Below are 8743 nucleotides of genomic sequence, written 5' to 3' on the forward strand. Positions count from 1 at the left end.
AAAAAAAAAAAAAAAAAAAAAAAAAAAAAAAATCTGATGGTCCATTCCTATAATCCCAGCAGTTGGGAGGGAGGCTGAGCCAAGAAGGTTGTCAGGAGTTCAAGCCATCCTGGGCTACATAAGAGTTCAAGGTTAGCCTGAAGTACATATCATGGCCCTATCTAAAAAAAATTACTTAAAATATAAATGATTGGTTGGGAATGTAATTCAGTGATAATCTCTTGCCTAGCATGTATAAAGCCCTGGATTCAAGCCCCAGCACTGCAAATAAATAAACAATTACATAAATAAATATATGCAGTGGCATGTTGCCTGTACACCCATCTACAGGGGAGGCTAAGGCAGGAGGATTACTTGAGCCCAGGAGCTGGGCAAAGCAGCAGAATCTTGTGTTAAAGAAAGAAAGAAAAGAAAAGGAAGAGAGAAAAAGAAAGAAAGAGGAAATGGAGGAGGGAGGAAGGGAAGAAGGAAGGAAAGGAAGGGAAAATATATTAATTGGTCACCTTCTAGCTTTCAGGCTGTAGTACAGGTACTGAGGGTTGTACAAAAATAAAACATAAGGCCTCTCATGGAACTTCCATTCTACTGGAGGGAAATAGACAAGAAACAGGCAGTTGGGATGGGCACACACTAAGATGGCCCCCAATGTTTTATGCATCCTTGTATAATCCCTACTCCTGAGTGTAAACAAGGCCATGATATGACTTCCTTCAAACCAAAAAAATACGGCAAACGAAATGTAACGGCACTCCCAGCAGTGAAGCAAAAGTGATAAATGGCATTCCTATGATTACTTTATGATGTATGTAATCATAACATACGGGATTACCTACGCACTACTGCACTTAAGACTTTCCTCTTGGCCTTGAAAGAGAAGGCAAGAAGCGGAAGTAAGCTGCTATGATGTTACATGCTGAAGGAGAGGGCCATATCATAGGGAAGCATGAATGGCCCCAGTACTACAACAGTTCCATGAGATGAGGGCCTCAGTTCCACAACATCAAGGAGCTGAATTCTTTAGACAATCACATGACCTCAGGTGAAAATTTCAAGCCACTGATGAGACTACAACCTCAGCCAAGACTTTGACTGCACTCTAGGAGGCCCTGAGCAGAGGAACAGCTAGAATCCTGACTCACAGAAGATATAACAAATGCATATTGTTCCAAAGCCACTAACTTTTTGATACAGTGGACCCTAGAGTTATGACCAGCCTGACATAATGAACAACTTGGGTTATAACTGGAATTTTAGGTTGGTTTTTTTTCCTCAGAATTATAGTTTTAATGTATAACCAAAGTCTTGAGTTATGATCTGAAATGCCAGTCACTTGTGCTTCCAGATGGTCTCAGATACAGATTTAACCCTTAAAGAGTTCTGGAAGGAACATGGCAACATCCTTTCCTGTGTGGGGTTGAGAGATTCTGGGACAATGTCTCTAAGGACACTGAGATCTGCCTGTACACAGGAGTGTGGCTTTGAAAGCTGTCTAGAGGAGCCTGAGCCTTCAACTAACCAACATGAGTTACAACCAGCCCTCACAAACGTACTGAGTTTGTAAGTCAAGGGTCCACTGTAATTTGTTAAGTAGCAATAGGAAACTAACAGAAAAAGCTTGGCATGGTGGTACACACCTCTTATCCCAACACTTTGGGAGGCTGAGGCAAGAAGATTGCAAGTTCAGCCCAACCTGGTCAACTCAGAGATTTAGTGGGACTTTCTCTCAAAATAAAAATTAGGCTAGGGGCTGGGGATTTAGGTCAGTGGTTCTACAACCTGCCTCTGAAGCACAAGGACCCAAGTTTGATCCCCAGTACAAAAACAAACAAACAAACAAACAAACAAAAAAACATTAGGCCAGGTTTGGTGGAACATGCTTATAATCCCAGCACTCTGGGAGGCTGAAGCAGGAGGATCACTGTGAGTTCAAGGCTATAAAGCAAGACCCTGTCTCAATAAATAAACAAAGGATACATAAACAAAAAGGGCTAAGGACATAGCTCAATGTGAATACTCCCTACTGGAAAGAGAAAGGAGAGAAAAAAAAGAAAGAAAAGCAAGCAAGCTAACAGCAAATAAATATCATGTCAGATAGAGGTAAATACCACAGAGAAAAAGCAGAGTTAGAGGGATGGGAGTGTGTGTGTCTGTGTGTGTACATGCATGTTACGTGTAGTTTTTGCAAAAGTGGTCAGGACAGACCTTAGCAACTTATGTTTAAATGTGTCATTGGTTTTACTTCCACAGCCAGTTTGTGGGCTCTGTTGGGCAGAAATGGTCTTGTTCTCTGTGAATGCCCATGACCGATTCAGCAGAGTATTAAGTCCAAAAGTAAGCCTTGTTTTCTACGATCCTAAGATCCTTGAGTGCACAGAACCACCATTTTTGCTTCTCTGCCGGCCTCAAATAGCTACCCTATACAGTTAGCATTCAATAACCTTGGAACTCATTCTCAGTCTCCAACTTTATCCCTGGGATGACCCTTTTCCTAATCTGTTCCTGGCTCAACTCTCCACGTCAGGGTCACCTTTTCCAGACGAGTCTCCAATTCTGACACTTCAGCTTCCACCAACTCAATAGAGGCTCTGGGAAAGGAGGGAAAGGTCATGGGAAAAGAGCTTGGGTCCACCAAGCCTGCCCACCTCACTAGGGTCAGGGTTGAGGTTGTGGGCCAGTGGGTACAGAGAAAACTGCTGAGCTGAGATGGGCCATCCACCTGCTCACTCATCTGCACAGTCTAAACTACTTACTACAGCCCAGCCCAGAGCAGGAAGAGTAGGAGGAGGGTGGATGTGGTAATGGCAGGAAGTTGCTAACTGCCCCAGAGCAGGTGCTGGGGGAGGGGCAGGGGGCCCAGGGAGGGAGAAGGCGATGCCTGGTCTGAGGGGTGAGAGAAGTCAGAAGTTGGAGGGAGTACAGAGGATAGGAGGACCCCAGTGTGATAGCAGAGATACCATTTTGGCCCACCAGATCCATCTGGTCCCTTGAAGGCCTATTCCCTGGAGGGAGGCCTAGCCTGGGAAGAGCTGTGTCTGTTATATATTGAGAAATGTTGGACCTTCTCCTTCTTAGCCCGCTCCCTGCAGACTTGTGCACACTTACCGAAAACGGGGTGAGTCCTTGAGACACTCTTCAAAATCCAGCTTGACAGTCATTTCAGCTTGATTGCTGTGGGGCGGGTAGCCCGGGAGGCCAGGCAGGTGTTGGGGGTTGGTCAAGGCACTCCCAGCCCTAGGAGGGGCCGTGGGTGAGGAAGGAGAAAGTCTTCTGCTGGGGAGGACCTGAGGGGGTGCAATTCTTTCCCCAAGAAAAATGGGTGTCCTAGGAGGAGCTCTCACCCTACAGTTCCAGACGGTGCTGGGAGGGGTAGGGGTGGAGCCTGGGTGGCCGAGAGGGGTTTGAGATCAGAGAAGCCACAGCCCCGCCCCCAGAGACTATCTGCTGTCACCTTCCTCCTGGTCTTTTTCCGCTTTCTCCTTTTGTCACTGAGGTTTTGGGGCTTGATGATCTAGGTTCAAATGCTAGCTCTGTCACTTAGTAGTTCTGTGAACCTCAGCAAGTTCTCTGATTCCTCAGTTTCCTTGTCTGGAAGATACAGATGGAAAGCCCTCCTTCCAGAGTTGTTATAACAATTAAAGATGCTGGATATGGTGGCATTTGTCTGTAATCCCAGCACTGGGGTAGCAGAGGCAAGGGGATCATAGCAAGTTTAAGGCCAGTCTGGGCTACATAGTGCATTCAAGGCCAGCCGGAACATAGCAAGACACTGTCTCAAAAGAAAGAAAGAAAGAAAGAAAGAAAGAAAGAAAGAAAGAAAGAAAGAAAGAAAGAAAGAAAGAAAAAATGCTACTGGGTAAATTTATGATCAACTAAATTAATTGTATCACTCATTGTCATCCTGCTGCAGCTTGGATCTTCTCATTCCTAGATTCTTGTTGAAACTAGTTACTGAGCTGCTCTCAGCTTCCTTCTCTCTGGACTGCTTTTTGGGTTTCTTGTGTGTAAACATTCCTCCCACCACTCCTATCCCTGACCTAGCAGGACCAGCCTGGACAACCAATTCACAGTGACCAGATTCCTGCTGTTCTTATCTTTATTGTCCATTCCTAGGGTAGTAAGGGCAGGGGAAGGTTGCCTTTATCCCACCCCGAGCTGGCTATGTTTTCCGTTGTCTGATTTCCTCTTCCTGAGTCCGTCCATTGGAGCTTCAGGTCTCATCTAGAGAAGAGGATGGGTTAGGGGCTTTCTTGCATGTGACTTCAGCCCCTCTGCTCCCTGCAGGCACCCCTTACCTCTGCCCAGGCTCATATCTGCGCCTGTTCCAGTTTGGTGGGTTCTGGTTGCTCCCATGTTCCCTCTCTGAGTTCCCTGGGCTTTGGCAGCTCAGCCCCTTGGCCTCCAGCCATTGATACCAGCTGGATACCACTTGAGACCCACTGTCACTGGAGGACATGGTAGCTTCTGGGGTTGGGTAAGGTGGCAGAAAGGAGTAAAAAAGAAGGCATGGAGGTGTGGGTGATGCCAAACTAGAGGTTGTCCCATCCCTTCAGAGCCTCCCTGGTTGCTGTCCTAAAAAATAGGGGCCTTGAACTCTCTTACTACCTGTTACTGCTGTACTGACCTAACAGAATTGGGAGGCTGAGAGATGGGAGATGGCAACTTGTCAAAAGCCAGGCCTAGGGAGATGGTGGCCTGATGCTTTGACTGGGTCGTAACAGTGTCACAGGCATGGTCAGGGAAGCCTCAGGGGTCTTGTGATCCATATAGGGGCTTCCCATGTGGTCCAATAGATGAACCTCAGTGGTTATGGGATTCTCAATGACCTAGATCAAGCCTATGGAGCCTGGAAGTATAATGGGATGAAGGTTTTGGCACCCAACCGATGTTGATTCTCAGCCCTCCCACCCCTCCAGACCATCCGCCCTGGCTCTCACCGTTCTGCTGTTCGTCTTCTGTGTCCTCTTCAAGTTCTGGGTGGGAGCAGGATCTCAGGTATATTCCTTTGTTGTAATATTCCTTGCGTTGCTCATCAATCTCTTCCAATATGATGGAGGCCGATGCTGGGAGGAACTGATTTCTGCAGGTAGAGGAATCTGAGGAATCATCCAAAGCAATCTGTCTGTGGCCACCTGGTGTGTCCAGGCCTTCAGGTGTGTATGGTGGGCTTGTCTTGAGTTTTCATCTCATTCTCCTATTCATCTCCCCCTTGTTTTCTTGAGACAGGCTGGACTTATACTCACTATATAGCCCAGGCTGGCATCAAACTCATAGGGATCCTTCTGCTTTAGCCTCCCAAGTACTAGTATCATAGACATGTGCCACCACACACAGCCTCATTTATTTATTTTAACCATCCCTGCCCCATTTTAGAAAAATTTCAATAACCTCTCTATTCCTCTTAAACTTTCTCCTTTTTTTTTTGGTAGGGGGGATTAAACTTGGGACCTTGCACTTGCAAGGCAGGTGGTGGTGGAACCACTGAGCTAAATCCTCAGCCCCCTCTTAAACTTTCTATTCTTCATGAGCCAGTCCTCTCTGGGAATTCCACTCCAGCAGCCTCCTTTATCCCTGGAGTCACCTCCCAGCACTGCCTCCATGTCAGGCAGCAGGGCTGTAAGCTGACACCCACTGAAGAAGACTATGGTGGAGATGTGAGGAACAGAAAGTCCAAGAAGACTAAGGGCTCTGGAATAGGCTCAGGATTACAACTCCCTTGAATTCTGGGAGGGCCCCCCTCCCCATTGTTACTAACCTTTGGCTTCTAGGACGTCACTCACAGTCACCCGAGCAGTCTCATCTTTGACTGCTCCAGCCATTGCTCCTGGCCAGCCTCTCTCCACAGGCCTGGACTTTGGGTCCATCATCACACCTTGACCACCACTGCTGACGCTGGCGCTGCCCCAGTTGCTGTCCTTGTCATCATACAAGGGCATGTTTTTCTGAGCCCTGAGGAATTTTCCTTCATTGTAGTGTCTCTTGCGGTGCTTGTAAAAATCACTGGAGTCTGTAGGCCAGTACAAGAGCTTGGTTTTCCCACTGGAAACTTGACAAAGGTTCATTCTGCCTCCCCTTTCCATTCATGCCCACCCTGCATCTCACATGTCTTGGAAAAGTTGTCTGTAGCTATTGAGCATCTGTTATTACCATTCTGGAGGACCTTGGGGAGGAAACTGTCCATTGTTGCAAACCTGAAGAGGAGGGAGACTAGTTGGGGGCATCAAAAGGAGAAAACAACAACGGGGGCAAATGGTAGATGGGACCAACCTGGTTGACCCCACCAGACTGGTCTTGGTCAGGCCTGATAGGAATTGTAGTACCTCCTATTTGGGGCCAAAAAGTAAAGCTGCCTCAGACTAAAGTTCACAGATGAGTAGTAGTAAAGATCCAAAACTCCAACGGACTCTTACCTCTCTGCCAGCACTTCAGGGGTCACATTGAGGGAGGACCCTGCAGACAGGTCCTCATCACTGTCCTGCAGTCTGCAGAGGAGGAAACAGTGCTAGGAGGTGAGCAGAGGCTTCACTGCCTCCTCCCCTGGTCCCTTGTTAGAACGGAGTCTAGGTTGAAAAGCTTGGTACCTGTGATAGGGGGTGCTGGGCTCATCCACTTTCATAAAACCATAGTCTTTATCAGCTGGATGGTGAGTGGCCAGGATATTCATCTCATCCCAATGCTGAGACTTTTTCCTGGGGTGGGAAGAGACACAGAAAAGGTGGGAAATGCCTAGTGATTCTCCTCCTCACAGGTTTTCCTTATCCTTTCAGTCATTTAAGAAACTCTTATCTGGTAGAGGCTAGGGATGAGGTCTGACCCAGTGATAACCATGGTACTGTGTGAGCACCTGCTGTTCTATGGAAGGCCTGGAACCTAATATTGAACATAATATTTTCTACTCAACTACCCTCACTCTCATACCTAGTTCTCGGATTCTGCCCTTCCCTATGGCTTGGCTCTTATTTGCCTAACTCCTCCCTCCAATCTGCAAGCAAAGCTGGACCCCTTACATCGCCGCACTGGGTGATTTCTGTTGCAAGATATTGCAGTTGTGTTTCAAGATGCTCCGGGGATGGTCCTCACAGGAGTTGTAGGGATGCAAGGAAGTTGACTCGGAGCCCGGACTGCGCCCCAAACTGTATACCCTAGGCTCCCCAGGCCCAGAGCTGGACGCTGCGGTTAGACTGGTTCCAGGGTAAGGGATGTTGAATCCACCAGAGGATGTGCTGGATCCACGGCTGTAGCCTGCAAACTCCCCAGGGTGCTGACTGGGCTCAGAACCAAGTGTCACTGCCCCCTGGGAAGGCCGGCTTGAACCAGGATTGTGAATTGAGGTGCCCCTGGAGTGCAAGGGGGGTCCCGAACCGTGAAACAAGACTACTCCGGAGGGTAGCGTTGTGTCTGTTACTGTTCCTCTGATCCCTCCAGGTACTCCCTTGGTTGCCCCTCCAGGGGATTCCCTACGAGGGCCGCTAGCATCTCCCGGCCTTTCCTGCTTCTCCATGGCCCCAGCCAGGGGCCACTCGGCTACCTCGCCCCCGCCTCCCTGCTCTTCCTAACCCCGCCCCTGGCCCCCGCCCTCTCTGGAGAGGGCTGGGGACACTCTGGATCCGGCGGGTCCCCAGCCCTCCAGCTCCCGGGAGCTGTGGTGGGCGTAATCAAAACTACACAGGGATCTTAGCCTGGGAGCCCCTGCAGCTCTCCCTTCCTTTTGAATCCCACTCAAAGACTGTCTTTCTTTGTCATGGCGATTTGTTCCCGCCCTTCTCCAGTACCCATAGTACAAATCAGCCAATCATAGCCAGAGGGCCTGGCCCGGGGCGGGGGTGGGGGTGCGGAAAGCCTTGATTGTGACGTCACATCTCTCCGATTTTGGAGCCAGCTCTGAAAAGCTGTAATTGGGACGTTAGCTCTGCAGATCTCTTCTTTACAGCGTTCCTTGAAACTTCCTTTGCATTTCTGGACTTCATTTGTGACTTCTTTTTGGAGACAAGGTCTCGCTATGTAATTCAAGCTGGCCTAGAACTCATTTTGTAGTCGAGGCTGGCTTCGAACTCGGGCGATCTCGCTGCCTCATCTCCCCAAATTTATTACAGGCGTGTGCCACCACGCCTCGCTCTTATTTATGGCTTTAAAGTCCAAGAGTTTGGTTGAATTGTCGTATAAAATGGGCTTGATTTGAATTACTCTCAAGCTTTCTTCCTCTCTCGAAAATTGGCTCTCTACCTCTTGGGAGAGGTGTGACTTAAAGTGGGGGTATTGCAACATTTCCGACCTCAGTGGTGTAGAGGATAGAGACTCGTTCACAAGGCTCTCCGAGGCTTCTTCTAAACCCCACTTAACATCTTCCTAAAGCGTGTAGCGCGAAGAAAAGACGCCTGCTTTTGCCATAAAGTGAATACTTCAATTGTCGCTTACCCCAGTGGGGGCGGGATCGCTGGTGTCTCTGTCGCAAAGCGTGCTTGGGCGCTGGCATCCGTCTTAAAGATGCCTGAGGCAGACGTTCCTTCCTCTGTCGCAAAAGCCCCCTTGCCCAAGTCTTCCTTCGGAGCCACTCCTTCTTCAAGCCGTGCCGTAAAGCAAGCCTGCCCGACCCGGTCTTCCTTCTGTTCCCTTCGTGGTAGTCATTAGTTCCCTAGCCCGGGATGCTTCATTGCCCGGCACTGCCGTAAAGCATATCTGGCCCCAGCTCCCCTCCCTTCCCGGTCGTATTCCCTCGGGGTATCTGCCCTCCGCGGTTGCCACGGTG

At 48.9% G+C, this 8743-nt stretch overlaps 3 protein-coding genes across 11 annotated transcripts in view; 1 reads left to right on the forward strand and 2 right to left on the reverse strand.

Annotated features, from left to right (window-relative positions):
* The window catches only part of Acap1 (ArfGAP with coiled-coil, ankyrin repeat and PH domains 1), a 13700-nt gene extending 10526 nt beyond the window's left edge, over positions 1 to 3174 (reverse strand). For 2 of the 4 annotated variants that reach the window (XM_033762817.1, XM_033762815.1), the window contains exons 1-2: positions 3103 to 3174; positions 2528 to 2585 (exon numbers count right to left, since the gene is read on the reverse strand). In XM_033762817.1, coding sequence (XP_033618708.1) covers positions 2528 to 2585; positions 3103 to 3155 — 111 coding nt within the window. In that variant the 5' untranslated portion in view covers positions 3156 to 3174. Of the gene's footprint in view, positions 1 to 503; positions 711 to 2527; positions 2586 to 3102 lie in introns of those variants that run through there. The other 2 variants (XM_033762818.1, XM_033762816.1) reach the window with 2 other exon arrangements.
* Positions 3173 to 8406, reverse strand: LOC104855822. Of its 6 annotated transcripts, none has more exons than XM_010614829.3 (8): positions 7005 to 8406; positions 6579 to 6686; positions 6408 to 6479; positions 6145 to 6188; positions 5753 to 6004; positions 4935 to 5093; positions 4293 to 4461; positions 3829 to 4218 (listed from the first exon to the last, which is right to left on the reverse strand). In XM_010614829.3, exons 1-8 carry the CDS (start codon positions 7496 to 7498, stop codon positions 4215 to 4217), a joined length of 1302 nt encoding a protein of 433 aa, XP_010613131.1. In that variant the 5' UTR covers positions 7499 to 8406; the 3' UTR covers positions 3829 to 4214. The 6 variants fall into 6 exon arrangements, 4 of the variants coding, with proteins under 4 accessions (XP_033618710.1, XP_010613132.1, XP_010613131.1 ...); XM_010614828.2 differs by having other exon boundaries at positions 3834 to 4218; positions 6100 to 6188; positions 7005 to 8405; XM_033762819.1 differs by lacking the exons at positions 3829 to 4218; positions 4293 to 4461 and adding an exon at positions 3173 to 3231 and having other exon boundaries at positions 6100 to 6188.
* A 75-nt stretch (positions 8407 to 8481) lies between these two features.
* The window catches only part of Neurl4 (neuralized E3 ubiquitin protein ligase 4), an 11932-nt gene continuing 11670 nt past the window's right edge, over positions 8482 to 8743 (forward strand). Inside the window, exon 1 of the mRNA XM_033762729.1 lies at positions 8482 to 8614. Coding sequence (XP_033618620.1) covers positions 8482 to 8614 — 133 coding nt within the window. The remainder of the gene's footprint in view (positions 8615 to 8743) is intronic.

Source organism: Fukomys damarensis, unplaced genomic scaffold (assembly GCF_012274545.1).
Source record: "Fukomys damarensis isolate Sample0158 unplaced genomic scaffold, DMR_v1.0_HiC HiC_scaffold_13, whole genome shotgun sequence".
Classification (NCBI taxonomy): Eukaryota; Metazoa; Chordata; class Mammalia; order Rodentia; family Bathyergidae; genus Fukomys; species Fukomys damarensis.

Excerpts from the sequence above, each read along its gene's own strand:
- LOC104855822 (XM_010614828.2), bottom strand. The coding sequence starts at position 7,498 with ATGGAGAAGCAGGAAAGGCCGGGAGATGCTAGCGGCCCTCGTAGGGAA. Across the intron at positions 6,687-7,004 it reads AAATCACCCAGTGCGGCGAT|GAAAAAGTCTCAGCATTGGG; the intron begins GTAAGGGGTCCA and ends TTCCCACCCCAG. Across the intron at positions 5,094-5,752 it reads TGACGTCCTAGAAGCCAAAG|ATTCCTCTACCTGCAGAAAT; the intron begins GTTAGTAACAAT and ends ATGATTCCTCAG.